This window comes from Colias philodice, chromosome 3 (genome assembly GCF_061535455.1).
Source record: "Colias philodice isolate Cphi_HAF_F1 chromosome 3, ilColPhil1 Martin Lab GWU primary, whole genome shotgun sequence".
NCBI lineage: Eukaryota > Metazoa > Arthropoda > Insecta > Lepidoptera > Pieridae > Colias > Colias philodice.
The window spans coordinates 7,300,411-7,322,182 of NC_143088.1; the positions used below are offsets into that span (position 1 = coordinate 7,300,411).

At 32.1% G+C, this 21,772-nt stretch overlaps 3 protein-coding genes across 5 annotated transcripts in view; 1 reads left to right on the forward strand and 2 right to left on the reverse strand.

Moving 5' to 3' along the window:
* faf (ubiquitin carboxyl-terminal hydrolase-like faf) overlaps nucleotides 1-5,997 on the reverse strand; it is a 37,535-nt gene extending 31,538 nt beyond the window's left edge. For 2 of the 3 annotated variants that reach the window (XM_089714516.1, XM_089714515.1), the window contains exons 1-9: nucleotides 5,927-5,997; nucleotides 5,251-5,323; nucleotides 4,955-5,084; nucleotides 4,576-4,795; nucleotides 1,606-1,758; nucleotides 1,298-1,487; nucleotides 895-1,053; nucleotides 652-805; nucleotides 14-165 (exon numbers count right to left, since the gene is read on the reverse strand). In XM_089714516.1, the coding sequence (XP_089570642.1) occupies nucleotides 14-165; nucleotides 652-805; nucleotides 895-1,053; nucleotides 1,298-1,487; nucleotides 1,606-1,758; nucleotides 4,576-4,795; nucleotides 4,955-5,084; nucleotides 5,251-5,292 (1,200 nt within the window). In that variant the 5' untranslated portion in view covers nucleotides 5,293-5,323; nucleotides 5,927-5,997. The remainder of the gene's footprint in view (nucleotides 1-13; nucleotides 166-651; nucleotides 806-894; nucleotides 1,054-1,297; nucleotides 1,488-1,605; nucleotides 1,759-4,575; nucleotides 4,796-4,954; nucleotides 5,085-5,250; nucleotides 5,324-5,926) is intronic. The other variant, XM_089714517.1, reaches the window with a different exon arrangement.
* Nucleotides 5,998-8,581: 2,584 nt separating this feature from the next.
* Nucleotides 8,582-9,792, forward strand: LOC149489760 (tRNA-uridine aminocarboxypropyltransferase 1). Its single transcript, XM_089714977.1, has 2 exons — nucleotides 8,582-8,936; nucleotides 9,012-9,792. The coding sequence occupies exons 1-2, from the start codon at nucleotides 8,712-8,714 to the stop codon at nucleotides 9,744-9,746; spliced, it is 960 nt and encodes a 319-aa protein (XP_089571103.1). The 5' UTR covers nucleotides 8,582-8,711; the 3' UTR covers nucleotides 9,747-9,792.
* A 109-nt stretch (nucleotides 9,793-9,901) lies between these two features.
* On the reverse strand, nucleotides 9,902-15,244 carry ebi (transducin beta like ebi). The gene is made up of 8 exons (XM_089714507.1): nucleotides 15,029-15,244; nucleotides 14,807-14,956; nucleotides 14,580-14,722; nucleotides 12,694-12,893; nucleotides 12,453-12,573; nucleotides 12,174-12,326; nucleotides 11,590-11,781; nucleotides 9,902-11,421 (listed from the first exon to the last, which is right to left on the reverse strand). The coding sequence occupies exons 1-8, from the start codon at nucleotides 15,084-15,086 to the stop codon at nucleotides 10,921-10,923; spliced, it is 1,518 nt and encodes a 505-aa protein (XP_089570633.1). The 5' UTR covers nucleotides 15,087-15,244; the 3' UTR covers nucleotides 9,902-10,920.
* Nucleotides 15,245-21,772: the final 6,528 nt, after the last annotated feature.

The window sequence follows — 21,772 nt, forward strand, 5'->3', positions numbered from 1 at the left end:
TTTTAATACATACTGTAATAACAGTTGGTGTGAGCCATTCTGGTTTTGGTGTCTGAGCGATCGTACTTATAAGTTGGTTTATTTCATTTAACGCTGACATCTTTCCATTGAACGACGACATTTGAAGCAATCGTAAAATCATTTTCAATCGAAACATTTCTAGTGCTGCAACATGAAAAGGTAGAAACATTGATTCATTCATTCTTACTATGTATATATATTTATATAGAATTATTTAAACCATGGCGTCTTCTCTTCTTCGCTTGCTGCATGTGGGGTTTGATAACATACAATGTAGCAGCTTAGGAGCGGATATAATACAGCGCCCCTAAGCAGCTACAGGGTATGCAATCTGCCCAAATCTTCCATTTTTCAGACTCTTCATATGTACTCTTGATACATTGCTATAATAATTAAGCACCCAATGGAAAAAAAGTACAAATATTTTTTTAACATGACAATTATGTTTGTTTTATTGAACATGTTGTACAATGTGGTGAAATTGTTATATGTACAAATGTGATGAATTTCAAATTTTCAAAACAATGAGGCTATCATTTATGATAGTTATTGTTATACATACATAACTTTAACCACATCCCCATCTCAATCAATACAATAAGTAAATAACAACAACAAGTAATTACTAACATTTAATTAGACTATGGTGATGTGGAGTCTTGACAGAAACACATTTACATGCTCTGATCAGACAAGAAACTGTGTCAGTCTTATTCTCACTACCGCGTGCTTCACGTTTTAATTCGTCATCGGTTAAACTCTCTAACAATGTTGGAATACATTCCTGTAACAAAATATTTATTTAAATTAAAAAATAAAGGTAAAAGAAAACAAACTAAAAAATATGTAATACACAATTTACAATATACAAACCAAAACTGGTAGAAGATAAACTGTAACAGTATGAGGTGTTAGAAGATCATGGCACAGCCCCAGAGGCCGTAAGAGTTGCCACACAGCAGCTACACGGGTTTCTCCTGTTGTTGACATCTCTAGGGAAGATGGCTGATCAGACCTTGAGGAAATTGAACCCTAAAAATATGAAAAAAAAAAATACATATTTTAGTTGAAATAAAGAAATGTTAAAATTTGAACGACATAATCTCATATTAATTAATATTACAACCAGTACTCATATAAGTTTAAAGACACATAAATTTCTTGGAAAGTTTATTATTACAGTTATTGATAAAAAAATATATTTCCATGTAAATATATGTCAACACTGAACAGATTAAAATCACACTTTGCAATCTGGCATTCATAATATACTTACCTCCATATTGTCCGTGCTACTAATAATGCTATCGGTGGTATCAACTTTTGGATCTTCACTTTCTTTTTCTATAATTTCATTTGTGACTTTCTCTTCGCAATTTACAGATGTTGTTAATTCTGATTTTTTAAAACCCATTATAGCTTCAAACCTTTCCCTTAATTTTACAAATCCGCCTGCTTGACCAAATCTAAAAAAAATATCTTTATGTTTATAAAAATTTCAATAACAATTAAAATAAAAACAAAATTTATCTTATGTTTAAAGTTCTGCAATATTTTTTTAAATGCCAAATAGTAGTGACATACATATTAATGAGATGGACCAGCCATCCCTTGGGTGTTCTGTGGTCTTGAGATCTGGCAAAAACCTCAATTTCCTGATTTGACCCTTGCCCTGTGGCAGACACAGTTGAAATTGTCAATCCTTCAGAAGTCCTAGATGCATTGAAAGTGTGAAACCTAGAATCATATTAATATAATCAATTGAAATATGTCTTAAAGGAGGTTTTTCTTTAAGCTTATGTAGCTTTTCAGTGTTAGTGGTGGCCATCTCATCTTATTGACATAGAATGTCTTACTAGAATTTTATGACTCTGTTAATAATGTCAAATTACCTCGTACAAGGGCGTATTACCCGTGGTCCCCCCGCTATGACCCACTGTGGGTCTACGGGTAATAATTTTTCCCCGTGGACCCACTACTATAGAGTGGGACTACGGGTAAATGAAATAAAAGAATTTTTTACCCGTGGTCCCCCGCTGTCATGCTTTGAAGTTTGAACATTATAGAGGTTGGATTATTATTAGAATCTCTTTGCACGATGATTATTTTTTTTTTATATTGGCCGGTTGATCGTCCTGTGTTTTAACGTCAACCTTCACTGTCTAAATAATTATCTGATAATTATTGCCCGTTTAACACGTAAGAAATAATAAATAAAATATATATAATAGAAATAATTATTATCCATACTAAGGGCCGATTTTTCAATCGCGAGATAAATAGTCTAATAACTACCCCTCGAATAGATTTATTCAATTATTTATCTAACTCATAACGGCTCGCCTATTTTTCAATCGTGATTTATTTGATGAATAACTATCTGACCAAATATTTCCATATTGGCAGCTCTGCTCTCGGAGTGGCGAAACAAAAATATTAAATTAGTCAGGTTAGAGCGGGATAGAGTTAACTCTTGCAATTTGTCAACAACCGTCATTATGACTCACGTCAGGAGTGCATTTTAGTTTGTCTTGTATTGCTCTTGTCTTCTATGATTGTTGATGGTTGTTTTGATTCGAGTAAAGAGTTTGGTTAAATTTGTGTTTCAATTTATATATTTTACGATAGAAACGACATACTTAAAGGCAGCGTTAGGCAAATTTTCAATGGCATGCAGGTCATCAGTACTATCAAAAACATCAATTTCAATATGATTTTAATTGATAATAATTATATAGAAAGAGGTTTCATTGTTAATAATTCTACGCTCTATGTTATGACAAACGAAAATATCCCAAATTTGACGCGTCAGTTGTCAACTCAAACGCCTAACCGTCGAATAGCGCGCTATCTGGCCGTTGGAGCGGCAAATAGATTTATTCCTCAAATAACGTAGTTATTCGATAGATAAGTCCTATTCGTCTATTGAAAAATTGAATATTTTGTTAACTGAAGAATAAAGTCTATCTAGCTGTTTATCTGGGCATTGAAAAATCGGCCCTAATATTATAAATGCGAAAGTAACTCTGTCTGTCTGTTACTCAATAACGCATTAACTACTGAACCAATTTGCATGAAATTTGGTATAGAGATATTTTGATACCCGAGAAAGGACATAGGCTACTTTTTACCCCGGGACATAGGATAGGTTTTATCCCGGAAATCCCACGGGAACGGGAACTATGCGGGTTTTTCTTTGACTGCGCGGGCGAAGCCGAGGGCGGTAAGCTAGTAAATACATAATTGGAAAAATGAGTGTGGAGCTTAAATTTATTCGAAGAAAAGGAGGAAATATCCTGTTGTACATACATATAAAATACATAAAAACATATAAAAATTCATAGGAAAGTCAAAACTGTACATATTTTAATATTTTTTAAAATAATACTTGGGGCGTGATCTAAGATAGATACCGAAGCCAAAAATATAGTTTTTAGAATTTTTGTCTGTATGTATGTCCGGGCTAAACTTAAAAAGTACAAAATTTGGCTTGACACCTAAGGAAGGACATAGGATAGGTTTTATCCCGGAAATCCCACGGGAACGGAAACTATGCGGATTTTTCTTTGGGCGAAACCGCTGGCGGAAAGCTATTAATAAAGTATGGACTATGTACGATGGTATTACTATGGAATGAATAATAGAAGGGCTAAATGTTTTTTCATTGCTCTAATAAAATCAATAAAATTATATCGAGTTCTTTAACGGTTACGAATATGTGATTTTTTATTTTGGAATATCCGTTTGTTCGGATAAATTAAAATAAAATTATAAAAATAATAAAAATTTGGTTTTATTTCTAATTATTTTTTATTATAATCAGTCACATTGATTAGTTACAATATTAATATATTTATCCAATTTTCAAACAAAAAAGGACAGTCCATTAGAAAATGCATTCAGGGTTTAAAAAATAGTTTAAAAATTAAAAATTTAATGAGTAATTTATAGATTTATATTCAATTTTCTATCAGGTAAAACAATAGCTCGTAGACCAAATATGTGTAATAAATGGCAAAAGTGGGCATAAAAATGCTTGTAAATACCCAACTGGTGTATACTTCTACATTGGGACTACGGGGAAAGAAATTATGAGATTAATTACCCGTGGTCCCACTGAAAATGACAGTTCAAAGATATTCTAGTTTAAACTATAGCAGTGGGTCCACGGGGAAAAATTATTACCCGTAGACCCACAGTGGGACAAAGCGGGGGGACCACGGGTAATACGCCCGTACAAGATGACCACCACAAGCTGCATAACCAATTGCATGCAGAGCATTGTTAAAATTACAAAACTACAAACATAATTTAAATGGAAATTTATGATCTAGGATACATATAAAATAGAAAATAGATAGCAATGAGGAAGGCCTTTTCACACACAAATACATTATAAAGTTACCAATAAACCACTAAACATTTAATCACCATCAAAGATTACGAGGAAGCATTGTTGCCCACTAAGAAAATAATCAATTAATCATAACAAGTTCAAATAGGCTAAAAACAGAAAAAATCTAACAATACTATGATTATATACATATCACTTACTTATTATTAGGATTAAATGCCATTGACAGGAGATTCAAAAATCTAGGATCATCCAATTTCATGGCACACAATTTAACAAGTTTCTCACAGTTGGAACGCACACATTGCTGTATGTTATTCTTCCAGGATGAAACTGCATCATCAGTTAGAATTTTTGTAAATGATAATGTTAGAGCATCATTATAGAACCGCTGACAAAGCAGATTGTTTACATCTTCACCTAAAATATGTTATTAGCCAATAAATACTTAAAAAAATCTTTGGAAAATATGTGGAGGCAGAATAATTTTTAATATAATAATTATCGTATTAATTATCATATTATATATTAATATGCTATGTTATAAAAATTTCACTACAAAATTTTTTCACTTCAAACCTTTGGTTGCCAATTCTGTAGCAGCATTAAGTAACGCCTCTAACTCCTGCTCTGGTAGAACAGGTACTACCCATCGAGGATGTGAGATTTTTTCTTCTAATGCCTTTAGTTTTGCCTCGGGGAATACCATCTATAAGTAAATTGGAAATTACAAACACACAAATACTAAAATAATAACAATTAGCAATCATAATCTATCACTTGAAAAAGATAATTATTTTGCAGACATTTTCTTCTCTAAATAAATAAGATACACAATAATTCTAAAAATAAACCTATAGATATAAAATTATTACCTCCCCAGGCACATGCTCTTGTTCCTTCATTGATATTGTCATTATTATAACATAACTATAATCATTTCTTTTTCTGAAAATAAAATTTCAATAATGTATCCAAAAAAAAATGCTTATATTTTTTTTACAATTAAATAACGCACACAATTTATAAATTTATAAAATAATATTCTAAATAAAACAATAACAATGTTTATATATTATGTACATAATTAATAGAACAAAATCTATTTTTATTATTTGATAATGCTTAAAAATTAAAATGTAATAGTAACATTTAAACTCCAATGTCTAGCACACAGCATAGAAAGTAAATAAATAATATTCATTGATGTAGGTAAATAATATTATACAAATCTATTTAAAAATGTTGTTTTAGAAGGAGACAGGAAAAATCTATAATCGATAAGATCATGCCGGAAAAAACTCAAGCTTTGATCCAAGGAATATAATCTACAGTCTAGAGAAAAAATACAAGTAACAAATATTGTTATTATGTCCTTACTTTGGATGCAAAAAATAAAGTAATCCTACAAAAATAATAAATTCCGATCAGCCGGCGCGACAAAATGGCGTCATTGTCTTAGACATATTTATTTAAAATGATTGTATAAAACATCTCTTTAGATAGATAAAGAAAAAAATGTCGCATGAAATTATAAACAACATAAATTACCTTTAGTTTTTATCATAAATTCAACGCATTAAAATTACAAAACCACAAATTCATCCACTACACTTTTTGACGTAATAACGAAAATAGATAAAATAGAAACCTGACTGTTCTATACGAATATGTATAATGTCAAGTCGATTTTCTATAGTTAATGGTTCGGTCTACACACGTACAGTAAATTTTGAAAGTGTCGTAAAAATATTTAGTTTATAAAATTATTAAATATATTTATTATTTATTTACAACAATAGTTGTGTCAGTAGTATTTACTACCACTTTACTACTCTTTGGATTGTGTAATCTAGATAGATCTATGAAAAAAATATATAAAAGACGTGTGGCACTCGGGGACTGCCGCGGTAAAGCTATTGCATATTGCATGCTATGCCTTCAAGCCACACCTGCGTGCCCGTCCCCTTCGGAGTGGGGAGCGTGAGGTTTTTTCGTTACGGAATTTCTGGATTCGGTCCCCGCGCTCAAGGCCCGCAATAGAAGCTATGCAATAGCTTAAAAATAATTAAACCTTTTTATTTAAAATACAAGAAAGGATCATATATAAGAAGATATGAGAAGATAAAAATAATGTGCAAAAGGGGCAATAGGACCTAACAACGTCTACCCGGCCTAAATGAAATGAACTGAGAAAGCGACTGATGATGAGATACTGTTTTATAACTGGAGCGCTATGAATTTGGCTAAGCGACAAATAAACTAAAGCTGCGACGAATATTGGTTGGTTTGTATGTATGTATGTATGGTTTTCACGCATAAACTACTGGACCGATTTTGATGAAATTTGGCACAGACAATCTTTAGACCCTGAGAAAGAACATAGGCTACCTTTTATTGCGAAATATGTACCACGGGCGAAGCCGGGGCGGTCCGCTAGTAATTAACCTCCTAAGGACCAAGCTAAAAAAATCCTATTCTGCATTACCACCCATTGTTCTCACCTGAGTACATAAAAATACAACAGACCTGCCACCCAATGGTATTTTTTTGTTTTTTTTATTGTTAGAGTTAAAATTTACTTGTGGGATTTTTTATCTGTGTAAAATATAGCTTATAGAATACATTTCTGAAAAAAAAACTCGATTTATTTTGTTCCCATGTGATCACATCAGACCTAAGTGAATCCAAAAATCTTTTTATTAAAATAAGGTTTTACTTGTAGATTTTTTTATTTACTTATGTTATAACATATGAGATCATACAATAACCTCTAAAAAGTATACAAAATAATTAAAAACAGTTTTTCTTAAATTCTAAATGTGTAAGTTTACTACATATTAGGTAATAAAATATCTAAACTATCTGAACATATGTTAAAAAAAGAAATAAAAACATTGGAAGTACAATATTAGGAACTTGAAATATCAATGAGCTAACTAAAAATCGATTTGGAACAAATGGTGGGTCTCCTAAGTCTTCATCACTAGGAATAAAATCTCCGTCAGTCGGCTAGGAAATCGATGATAGGAAATCGTCACGAATAACTGAAAAAATAAGGAAGATAACTGTTTATTTTGATTGCAATAGTAATTCCTGTTGACAGTTTAAATAAATTATAATCATAAAACAGGACAATTATACTCAAAATTACTGTAAAACAACAAAATAAATTATTAACTATTTAAATGTTTTATAGTCATTGACTACCAATGTCTTCAACTGAGTACAAAAAAAATGAAAATAATGTTGTAAGTAACGACCAATGTTCTCACATGATCACATAAAAATTATCCGTGAATTTAAAAAATTAATATGAATTGTTTCGTTAAATTTAATTAAAATACGTTCCTGTACTGTTTTTACTATTTATTTTTCAATACCAAATGAAAATCAAGTGAGAGATTAATATGATAATTAACGATTTAACTTACCTCTGTTACGTTGACCAGCCATTTTAAAAACTTTAACTAAAGTATTTTAAAATTCTGTGATTGGATAACCCATTTACCTACCAAACCTAATAGTTCAATTCAGCCAATCGCGTTACACAGTGATCATAGGCAGAAAAGCGCGGTATTTTTTAAGATATTTCGAATTTTCGATTTTGTCATCGGATGAGGACGGTGGTTGGTAATTTAGTTAAAACTTTTTGGTGCTTTGGGTTGTAATGGTGATGGTGTTTATGTACTTATATGAGGCCATTGGTCCTTAGGAGGTTAATAAACTAAGTTAATAAAATTTATTGGCATAGTGTTTCTTCAAATAGTATTTGAGAAAATTAAAAAAATATTATATGTATTTTAAATAAGATTTTAAAGTGATGTTTCTATTCGAAACACCACATTTATGTGAAGCATTTTTTTTATGATTAATTAATGTCGCTCAGTATAAATAAATCATGTGACAAATCCTGAAAAAATTCAGGACACAATCAGATGTTATTACACGCCACCAGTACACAGCAGTACTTTACCACAGAATAGTAATTGTTAATCTGCAACTTTCAAAATATTTCAAACTTCAGCAGGTTCAGCTTCAGAGACATAAATTTCGTGTGACTTACTCGTACTAATACCTAATCTGTGGTGTGACTGTCTGACAGTGACTGATGAGAACCAACTTCAATCCGAGACTTCAATATTCTGTATTCATCAATCATCATATCACAGAACACTAGTACTCCTAGCGGAGCATCATATATTCATTTCATTTTATTTTAATGCAGCATTATTTTTAATTTTTATATAAATATTGTATAAATTATTAATTTATATCACAGCTCTGTAAAAATAACTATTATTAATTTTATTACCAGCGCAATGATTCTAAATTTATGAAATTAATCACTAGTAAAGTTTTCAATATGAATCCAAAAAGTCCTGAAGCGAGGAGGAGAGATGAAAATCCTTTTGATGGCTTAAAAATAACGAATACCGAAATTCTAAGCACTTTAGAAAGGCGTAGTCAATGTCCACGATGTGGTAAATCACGCATGTATTTTTGCTACACTTGTTTTGTACCCATTTCTGAATTAGAAAGTAAAATACCTTCATGTAAAGTAAGACCTTTTTTATTATTAAAATTTATATAAATATGCAGTCATTTAAATCTACATGATTTGATTTATTTACAGTTACCTATAAAAGTGGATATAATTAAACATAAGCGGGAGATTGATGGTAAAAGCACTGCTGCTCATGCAGCTGTATTAGCTCCAAACGATGTGAGAGTTTTTACGTATCCCGAAATACCTAGCTACGAAAAGGAAGAAAGAGTAGTTCTTCTTTTTCCAGGAACAGATGCCTGTACTGTAACAGAATTGTATACAGGTAAAGGGAATAGTGTATCCTATGCAGATAACCTCCTTGCTGAACTACCACAAGGTTATAATGTTGGTACATTGATGAGAAAAGTCTTCCATAACAATAAAGACGAAAATAAAATATATCATTCAGACATTCTACCTATAGATAGATTAATATTAATAGATAGCACATGGAACCAGAGTCGAGGTATATATGCTGATAGTAGATTACAAGTTATACCAAAAGTGGTAGTACAAAATAGAGTATCTCAATTTTGGCGACATCAAAAAGGGAGTCCAAGGTGGTATTTGTCTACAGTTGAAGCTTTACACCAGTTTCTATTAGAATTGCATATTTGTGCTTGGGGTTGTGATGTTGGCTATACAACAGAGCTTACCATTAATTCTCCAGTACATAGTGAAGAACCCCACTCACAGTGTATACCTTATAATGGACAATATGACAACTTATTATTCTTTTTCAAATTCATGTATGAAAAGCTTCATTCTATAATATATAAACATGAAGATATGTTAGCATACAAAAGACCAATGGAAGTATGATAATGTAGAAAATTGAAAATTAATAAATACATTTTATTATAAGTTTCTTCTGTTTATTATTTTTCGTTTGTTTGTTTCAACTATTAAAAGCATAAATGCATAAGATATTTAATTTATTTTCTGAAAAGGACAAAAATAAGATGCAGAAACAGTTATTAATACCTATCTATTTTATTGAGATAAATATGGGTCACCAACAAGATCAAAAATTTTCTTATTTTCACCTGATTGTTACTGTAATAAAGTAATAATGGACAGTCGGTACGAAAACTATAATTATTCTCAAGTATTCTTATCATCATTGAGAGCATTCTGAATGATAAAGGAATTGAATTTGAAAATCGCACCTCCTGTGCATAAAATAAAGTTACAATATTTTTAATTTAATAATGATGTCATCCTCACAATTATGATACCAATACTTTGCCGATAGTTTTCGTGCTAGCCCTTCTGGTCTCTGTTATTCTAATATAAGGGAGCTGTTCAGGTATTCTGTAATCCTTTATAAAGTACTTTTACCATTTTTTATCCTTTTGATAATTAAAGCAAAATCTATAAAAAACTATTCTTCCATATTATATCATCATAAAACAAAGATTTTTCTGAAAAATGAGACAAAAAAGATTTTTTCATGTCTCTTAGATTTCTCAAAATGGTCTTAGTTATGGATAAGATTAGGTAAAATCGCAAACTTTACTATGCATTCTACCAAACTTCAGAAATTATTACTAAACCAAGCACTCAAGTTATTTTTTGAGCTCTTTGGAAACCAATTAATCACTGAGCTGTTTAAAATCATCTGAGATATCACTTTATTAGCCTTAATCCTTAGGCTGCTGCTAACTGCCAACTGCGATAAAAAATAAGCAATATGAAAGTAATCATTATTGCTCACTTTATACTTGAACAGTTCCAAAGCATCATTAACTTTGACTCATAGTCACTAAACACATATTATGAATTTCTAAGTTTCTTTAATTCTAATGTATATTACAATATAATTATCAAACTTCATGTAGGCTGAAATAGCTTAAGTATGAGATACAAAAGCATCTCTACAATAATAATTATAACTATAACACTGAAATTATTTTTATATATTGTGCTTAACACTACATACTGTTTAATCCTTTAAGTCCATTGTTTATTTAAACAATTAAGTGTAAGGCATTAACTATAATTTACGCAAATCTAACACAAATACACTTCCATCACTAGCACTCGCACCTACTTTTGTACCGCGAGAATTCCAGCACACTTCAAATATACCACCAGTACCCTTATAAGAATGTACAAGGGATCCTGATTGCGTAGACCAAATATGAACACATTTATCAAAAGAGCCACTGGCTAAGAATTTTCCATCTGGTGAAAAAGCTACACTGTATACTGGTTCTGTGTGCTTTGTGAGTGTGTGCACACATGCACCTTTTTCAACATCCCAAAGACGTACTGTAGAGTCAAATGATGCACTAGCCAAAATTAAATTCATGTTAGGGTTTTGTGTCCCAGGGCCTGTAGGTGACCATTTTATTGTATAGATTTCTTTTGAGTGAGCTTGTAAATCATGTACACATGTATCTTGTTTCATAGACCAAATTTTCAAAGTCATATCATCAGAACAAGAAGCAAGCAGTTGTCCTTGAGGATCCCACTTTATAGCATTAACTTCATTCTGAAAGAATATAATAATATTATAATTTTACAATGACATTGAAAAAGTCATGCAAAATGACTGAAAAACACATTATGTTTCTCAAAATAATTCTCTGTAAGATTTTAAGAATTTAAATTTGATACAAGAGGTACTAAAAACATAAATAATGAATACATCTAAACTTACTGTGTGACCCAAGAAGCTCTTAATTGGTTTATCAACATGTAACTTGCACACTTGAATGCTCTGATCAGTTGAGCAGGAAGCAAATGATGTATTTGTTTGCCAATCAACATCTAGTGCAGGTGCTTTGTGGAAGGAAAATTGCTGAGTGCATTGCCCTGAAGCTGCATCCCAAATAATAGTTGTCTTATCCACCTGCAACAATAAATCATATTATGCTTTCTTTCTTTTATTGTTTGATCAGGTCAGGTATATCAAGTATTATGAGCAGTAGAATTGAGTATTATCAAATTAATTAACTAAGGGCTGATTTTTCAATCCTTGGTTAAAACTTATTCGTCGATTAATCCGTCAGTCCTCGGATCACAGACACAATAGAAAATCTATTGTGTCTCGGCCCGATCGGGCCGCTCGGTGGTCAATGGGTTAATGTATAAAACTACCATTTTAAAACATATTCTAATTGCCCGTACTTGACAGTTTACGTGATATTATAATATTATCAAGTAATACTTTATTGGACAGATAAGTTTTATCCAAGCATTGAAAAATCGGCCCTAAATTATATGAAAATAATTTATATTTACCCCAGCACTCAAAATGTAATTTCCCCTTTTGTTCCACTTTAAAGCAAAAATTGGTCCTTTGTGCTGACCTAGAGTAGAAGCAAGTTTACCATCAGTAGTCCAAATACGAGCATAGCCATCATACGAACCAGTCGCTAATAGGTGACCATCACACTGAAATAAAAAATAAAAAGTTAAATCAATATGATCATTGCAACATTTCAATAACTTTACTGCATGATTTTTAATAATAGTTGTAATAGGTTCTTGATTTGGATAAAAACAAGAAAATTTACTAACATTCCAATCTAAAGAAGTAACATCCTTGTTGCTTGGTACTTCAGCTCCACCTCTTTGAATACAATGTCTCAATATTAACTGATTTGGAATACTTGTTGGGTTGTCTGACATATCCCATATTCTGTAATAAGAGTTCAATATTAAGTATACACTATACATAGAAGCAATTATTAAAAAAATTCACGGAAAGTATATATAAAAATAAAAGTTACAAATAAGTGTAAAGTGAAACTATACATACCTTGCAGTACTATCCCCTGATCCACTAGCCAAAAGGTCAGTACTAGGATTCCATGCACAAATGAACACTTCAGATTCATGTCCTCTGAGCACTGTGGCTTTGCTTGGGGGAATATCAATGGATTGGTCTCCTTCTATTGGCTCTGGTGCACTTGGCGTTTCAGCTCCACCAGTTGTGGATGCTGCACTACATGTTGTAGCCTAGGCAGTACATTATATTCAATTAATTTTCTGTCAAACTGAGGCAAAAGTATAAACTGTTTTTAATGTTACAATAAAAATATTAATATCAAAAATTCAAAATTAAGTCTGTCTGTCTCTTCTTTACAATTAAATCACTGAACCGATTACTATGAAACTTGGCAGAAAAATATTTTGAGACCAACGAAAGTACATCTAAGGATAGTTTTTAGCCTGAAAATCCCATGGAAACGAGATAATATACTGGAGTCTTAAGTTCGGCTTCAGCATAATATGATGATGTTTCAGATTAAAATGCTTCATTTATCTATTGTATGATGTATGTTATGTATTATATGTATGTTAACAAACACCATTGTTTGTTCGTAAAGCGAGAAAGTGTCATCAATTCTAATGACAAATTCGGAAAGTATATTCCAAATATTATAGTCAAGCCAAGCAATCAATAATATCTATATTTTTTATATCATCAGGCAGACATTATGATATTCCTCATAATCAACATTGACCAAGTTGTCTATGGGTATGATAACAGTCACCAGGGTATATAAATAATGGTCATTATCCAACTATCTTGGTGAATGTTAACAGTAATCAAAGTGCACACACTGCAGCGTCTTTCCAAACTATACAAGGCAAGTACGCAACGGTGTGAAACTAATCACGTATAGTTTGGAAATAACTTTTTCACAAAGTTCTTCCAATCTATACAACAGCAGTACGCAAGTACTCGCGTATACTTTGTAGTGAAGTAAGTAAGAATAGCGCTCCAAAATATACAGCGCCAGTACGCATGCGGACTAATCGTGTATGTTTCGGAGTAAGCGCGGCGTCTTTCCATTGCTCGCGTTTATATTATTGAATTGCTGTTTTGAAATCTATTATTAAAATGCATGTGTATTGTGTATGTAATGTTGCGTACTGATTGTATATTTTTTGTATCGAGGATGCTTGTGTCTTCGTTCCCGACTATACTGCACGACTTACAATTGACAATAGTGCTAAAATGTAAGAATCTAATAAGTCCAGAAGAAGACGGTTGCGAGGCGACGGCTATTTTTGTGTAGTTAAAAAAAAACACGAACCTACCCTAACCCATAGGTAACCCTTATATCTGTTACCTATTTATTTTTCTAAGCTCACCTAATAATATTTTTATTCCATATTTTACTGAATCAATCAAGAAGAATAAAAGTAGATAGATTACTTTACAAGTCTTTGATTGCCTACGCCTATTTATTATTTCGCTCAAGCGTAAGTGGTGTAGTAGGTATATTTAGTTATATTTTGCCTACTGATCGTGTATAGTTTGGAAAGAAGAAGCAAGCATCCGCGTTACAAAGTATACACGATCAGTACGCAAACTTCGTGTATATTTTGTAATAACAAACTTAAAAACAGCATTACAAAGTATACACAAGCAGTTTCCTATGGTTGCGTTCTGGCTATGTATAGTTTGTAAATACGCCACACTGCATTTAGGACATTCACAGTAACACCAACACTACGCTTATATATATATAAATATATATATACAGCGGCCAGCAGACTGACAAGCAAACAGTAGGGAAAATTGGTGTATTAAATTAACTATGTATTAAGAAAATTTTAACTAAATATTGCACACTTGGGACCAATAAATGTATTTCACAGTGTCATGATGTTAGACAAAAAAGTAACCCATACATCAACACCATTTTGTTCACTGCCTGATCCTGTTTCCTTAATAGCCTGTTTTTGAGCATTGTGAGCATTTTGTCTTGCAGCCACTATATCGGGTGTAACAGCATCAATCAAGCTTAAACTCTCAGTGAGACGTGTTTCTGAACCTATGAATATAAGTATAATTTTAATTACAATTTATTAAAAAATATGATAAGTACACTTTTTCTAACAATCAATTATGTAAATACCATCTTCGCCAATTGTAATTTCTGCTTCGGTATATTGCAAACCTTTCTGAAGTATATTCAGCAAAGCTGCCGGTGGTACTAAAGCACCATTAATATTACTTTGAGAAATGTGTGATTCAATGCCAAAAGTATACGCAGAATGATGAAAACCTGAAAACAAAGTGTTTTATTTGGAATATTCTTTGGAAATGCATAACGCTAAACTGTGACAAATATCTTTACCCGATTCTTGTAAGTAACGGTAAACTAAAAAGTTGACTTCGTCAATAGAAAAACTCATTTTTTACATTTACTCGTCTATTTTATGGGAACTAGAAATTAATAATCGCTTACGAATAACTTAAAGTTATTGTAAAGATCAATGTAAATTATTGTAATCAATAGTCAGATAGTCAGATTCTATCAGTATCACACATACACAATGACAAATATCCAAAGCATAGATAATCAAGAATAAATTCATAGAGATAAAGAATGGCTACCACCACAGAGTAAGTTACGCAACGCAACCAAAGGATAGAACCACAATAAAACTTGTATACGTAGTATCCTAAGGTAGTATCGTATGTATTACTTTACTCTTTGCGTAGTATATTATTATTAGTCCGTGATAAAACACAGGGATTTATGATAGTTGATTGTAAGTTGTAAGTAGAGCTATGATCTCTATAATTAAGAACTTTAACTTTAAAAAATATATATATCATACATATTTAAGGTTAAAATTGTGGTTAAAATTATTAAAGATACTTTTCTTGACTGGCCAGTTGGCGTGGTTGGTAGTGAGTAGTGACCAAGGCCAAGGTAGTGACCAAGAAGCTTTTACTTATACACGTAGCACGTAGTGACCCTGCCCCCTGCCTTCCAAGCCACAGGCCGTGGGCACACCCGGGGCAAACATTTGTGTGATGAACATAGATATGTTTGCTCTGTGTCTGGGTGTTAATTATCTATTATAAGTATTTATCTAAAACTAGCGGTCCGCCCCGGCTTCGCCCGTGGTACATATTTACGTTTTCTCTACATAAGAACCATCCTCGTACTTCAAGGAATATAATAAAAAAAGAATTATCGAAATCGGTTCAGCCGTTCTCGAGTTATGCGCTTACCAACACATTTTGCGATTCATTTTTATATATAAGATTATAAATGTATGTTTATCAGCCATCTGGTTTTCATAACACAAGCGAAAGCTTATTATGGGATCAGATCGTGCTGTGTGTGAAAATTGTCCCGAAATATTTATTTATTTATTTATTCTATTTTAAAGTTTTTAAGCATGACGAAAGATTTTGAAATCCTCTTCCATAATGTATATATACGTTTACTATACAAGAAAAACCCTATATTTCGGTTATATACTTAAATTTAACGAAGATAAAAGCCATTTTTCAAAAAATATTTATTAACTGTGCCAAAACAGCTCGCAGGTGTCATGGCGTAGGCGTGACGTCACTTTTTAGTAAGTACGTAATTATTTGTACGCATTGCGAAGAAAATTAAAAAAATATTTATTTAATATGTGTTATAGAAACGAATTTCAAAGTTTATAAGTGGTGTGCAGTATTGCAGTGTGAATCCACATAAAAATAATGCTCCAAAATGTGTTAGTAATTATTTCAAGCGAGAAATAATAAGAAATGATTGTATAAAGTTGGCTCGGAAAACCCCGAACCACGTATTCGTGAATTCGCAATTATATTTCTGTTCTGAGTCTATAAAGCATACGTGAAACAATAGAAAATAAATAAAAATGCGTATTCTCAACATATTCATAACAACAAAATACATCTGACGTGAGTTGTTTACTTAAGCGTGACGTCACGCGTGTTTTAGTCAAAATGGCCAACTGCAGAATTTCAATGTTTTATTTTATTGATAATCTCATTAATCTTAATGTTTTTAAGATTTCTAAGTCACTATATTTAATTTATTTATGATACATTTTCCCTTAAAAACACTAATACGATCATTTATGGATACTGTCGTCATGCCTCAATGTTGTGGCCGGGCTATCTCGCTTAATATTCTTTGTAAAAAAAAAATACTAGTTCCGTTTAAATCGGAAGCAGTTTTTACTATATTTCCGAGAAATTAAATTTAAAATTTTTATTCTCAATTTTTATGTTCTATCACTTCTATCTATGATTATTTAATTAGAGGAGCTATCTATCTAAAATAATACGCCGCGAAAAGAAATATGAATACAATAAACGAGTACAATATTGGTAACACTATATGTGAGATATATTTATAACTACTTACGCCATTTCATACATTAGTTTCCTCCTTTAGCTTTTATTTCAATTTTAATTTTTATCACCAGTTTGCTTTGAATGTGCTGACTATGTTTATGAATATTGTTCTTTACACGGACCACAATTAGTGATTCCCGACGAAACGGTAATTGAAGTATGGTATTCATAGAATAATTTATTTTCAATGAATGGCATTTAAAACAAATATTTTATTATTTGCTACATCTTTACTTCAATAGATACTACCAGATAAAAAAGTATGTGAACATAAACCAGCAGCAGTTCTAACTACACCATCATCTTTTCTGCACATTACTTCTTCTTCTATACCAGGTAGGTATTACTTTTAATTCTTCACATTATAAAAGTTAATGCCAATTTATAATTTTCAAAACAAAATGAGATTATGCCTCCTTTAGGTCCACGTAAATCTATACTAATATTATAAAGCTGAAGAGTTAGTTTGTTTGTTTGTTTGTTTGAACGCGCTAATCTCGGGAACTACTGGTCCGATTTAAAAAATTCTTTCGGTGTTAGATAGCCCATTTATCGAGGAAGGTTATAGGCCATATATCATCGCGCTACGACCAACAGGGGTGGAGCCACGGGGGTGAAACCGCGCGGAGCAGCTAGTCATAACATAAAATCGCTCTTTGCGACGAGAAAGAAAGAAAAGAAAAACATAATGTTGTATTTAAAAAATGTTGTGTGGTTTTATGAAACCACGGTAAAAGTGAAACTGTTCGAACGGTTCCGAACACTGGTTTGTGTAGCGCATGTCGCGTGACGGTCGGCTGCCGAGTAGGTACTTATACCTACTCGCCTACTCGGCATCCGCGATACACGCGACATGCGCTACACAGACCAAAAAGTTTGAGACGATGTATTAAAGTTTCACTTTAAAAAACAATTTAATTATATAAAGTATGAAAATTGTTAATCAAGAACAAGTCATTATTGTACTACTTTTTATAATTTCAATGAAAAGGGGCAGGGTTAGGAGTATTTACAAGAGTTGTACTACCTCGTGGCGTTCGTTTTGGTCCATATCGAGGAATACGGACTTGGGAAGCAAAATCTTCGTACTGTTGGCAGGTAAGATCGAGCTAATTTTTTAACAAAGAACATCTGATTAGAATTTTTGAATTAATTATATATTATTAATTACATTTTTGAACCCTTCGTGCGCGATTTCCACTCGCACTTTTCCGGTTTTTTAAAAAGATACGTGTTGTGCATAGATATTATGATAACGTGTGTTTTCACCATGTTTTCACCATGGTTGTCACCGTGGTTATCACCAAAGATTATAATGATATTAGCTTAGATATTAGGCGAAACGAAATACAAAATCTTTGGTTGTCACATCTACAGTACTACCAGCACAATACCAGGATAATTTGGGAGGTTGGCGAAATTTAGAAATAATTTGGAAAATCCAAAAGTGCACGCCTCATAATTTTTTTTTAATAATTATTTATTAATTATTATTTTTGTTTATTTAATAACAATTAAACCACATCGAATCAGACCCTGAAAAATGAAAGGGTTCTATTCCTGAGCATACTCAAGCGTAAGAGAAAAAAAAAGACTCGATTAGTAAAGTATTTCGGTCGCTATCGTGTTAACAAGAAAATCCTCCGCACATACAGACACACGGACGTCCAAGACAGAACTTTTTTAAACTGTTTTTTAACTAGTTTAAATAACAAAAATGACATAAAAAATATCATGAATGTTAAAAATAGTGTTTTTTCTTAATATGTGTGTGTATGTATTATCTTACAAGTGCAATGTATGATACATAAAGACATTTTAAGTTTGAAAAATCAGATGTTTTGCGCGAAGTGACAGTAGTACCCACCTCAACGCTTCGCTTATGAGGCGTGCAATAAAGCCGTCATAATGTAAAAGATCATAATACATTAGTCTGTGATAATACATATTTTGATGACAATTAATAGTTGAACGCCTTGCTTGGTACGCGCGTACATTTATAATTTTTCCCTAATTACAATAATTATTTAACTAATCCTCTTTCACAACAGCAGTGGTGGCTCAGTGGTGAGACCTCGGACTTCGAATCCATAAGTCCGGGGTTCGAACCGGGCGAGCGCCCGCCGCGCAGGGAATAAATTGATTTTTCAATTTATCTGCGCATGTTGTAACATCACCACTGCTCGAACGGTGAAGGAAAACATCGTGAGGAAACCGACATGTCGAAGAATCAAAAGTTCGACGACATATTGTGTCATCCGCCAACACGCACTTGGCCAGCGTGGTGGATTATGGCCTGTACCCTCATAGGAGGCCCGTGTCCCAGCAGTGGGAACGTATATGGGCTGATGATGATAATCCTCTTTCAATAACTTATTCAGCATATATAAATTTTAAATAACACAATCATGACTTCATTGCTTATATCCTAATTACCTATATCTGAAGAAAAATATTTCCTAGTTATTAAGTTTCTTAAAAATTAAAAAATCAGCTAAACGCCTTTTTAGTAAATTCTCTGACAAAAGGAGATTTTTCCGCTAAGCGCTCAATTAACTTAAAAATGTTTTGGTTTAGGTATCTATATTCTATAAAGTGACCTACCATACAAATGTTTAGATTGTATAGGATTGTTCGTTACGCTCATACGCTGCAGCTGGCCCTGATAAACTTGCTGATATTGTTCATTTCTTGACACTTATATCTCAAAAATTACTTAACCGATTCAAATGAAATTTTTTAACTAAGTACACAACAAAATTGCATGTGTTAATACTTAAATAGTTTGGAAAATCCAAAAGTGCACGCCTCATAATTTTTTTTTAATAAATATTTATTAATTATTATTTTTGTTTATTTAATAACAATTAAACCACATCGAATCAGACCCTGAAAAATGAAAGGGTTCTATTCCTGAGCATACTCAAGCGTAAGAGAAAAAAAAAGACTCGATTAGTAAAGTATTTCGGTCGCTATCGTGTTAACAAGAAAAAGGATCCGCACATACAGACACACGGACGTCCAAGACAGAACTTTTTTAAACTGTTTTTTAACTAGTTTAAATAACAAAAATGACATCAAAAATATCATGAACGTTAAAAATAGTGTTTTTTCTTAATATGTGTGTGTATGTATTATCTTACAAGTGCAATGTATGATACATAAAGACATTTTAAGTTTGAAAAATCAGATGTTTTGCGCGAAGTGACAGTAGTACCCACCTCAACGCTTCGCTTATGAGGCGTGCAAAACTGCCTAATTCGTTTCTGTTAAATCAAATTTCCGGCAGGTTCCCTATAACAACGTTGGTAATTTGTACTTAGATGCATTTGATGCATACAAATCTAATTGGATGAGATACGTCAACTGCTCGAGGCATTGGAGCGAACAAAATCTTGTTGCCTTTCAGCTTAAAGGTCAAATTTATTACTGGTTAATATTTGGTTTAATTTTTTGGATATTGTATTTAATGTTATTGAATATAGTGATTGTATTTCTGTTTTATTTGTAGCACTATAAAAACAATACCTCGAGATACTGAGCTTCTCGTGTACTATGGAAGTGCATTTGCAAATGCACTCAATATTGACCTGCGTATATATAATGAATTAAGTTATTTTTCTAAAATAGCAGGTATGTTTGTATCTGTACGACGCGGACGTATGTGCACTAACGGTAGGGTTCAGGGATTTACTGTTTAAATTAAATACCTGTTCCGCTTTTACAGACAATGAAAAACAACTAGTATTGAGCGAAGATAAAAAGCATTATGCGAAAAATTTAATAGTGGACACACATTTATTTGGAACATTTTTACGTTCTAAAGGATACGAGGAGAATAATAATTGTCCATCCACGTCACAAAAGATGCGTTATAGATGCTCTACAGATGTGTCGAAGCTATGCACATACTCAACAAATAATTTACGTAATATGAGGAAACATGAAGCATTACATTTAAATTATAAGCCTTTTGAATGTCCCGTGTGTGACTATAAAACTAAAATATATGACAATCTAAAAATACATGTTTCACGTATGCATAATGCGGAACGTGAACAGTATTTGTGTTCAGAATGTAATTACAAAACACATCGTATGGAACAAATGAGACTCCATAAATTAACTCATTTACCATATGATCCTATTGTCTGTTTTGAATGTGGTTTTAAAACAAATAATTTAAAGAATCTTAATAGGCATGTTAGAGCCCGACATCAAAGAAAAAACATAGTTAATTAATTTATTTAATTAATAATTTAAAAATCACATACTAGACATAGTGCCAAAATAACTTGGTTTTCCGGGTTGACAATCATATACCAGGATCTAGTACCTTCCTATCTGATATTTATTACTGAATTTTCCGTCTTTCTTGTCGTTCAAATACACACATAAATCATTTCAACTGGGCATAAGTTATATATCTTTTTGTTATATGTATAGGTATGATATAATACTTTCCGCCCGGTTGATCGCTCGCAAAGTCAAAGAAATGCTCGAATCATAAAACCTATCTCCCTTTTTCAGGTCTCAAACTATCTTTGTACCAAATTTCATCCAAATCGGTTCAGTAAATTAAGCTTGAAGAAGAAATCGACATACAGATAGACGGATATACAGTTACTTTCGCATAAATCTTATAAATTTGCTGTTTTATTACATCTGTGACGATATAATTTATTGAAATTGAAGCATATAACCTTGTGTA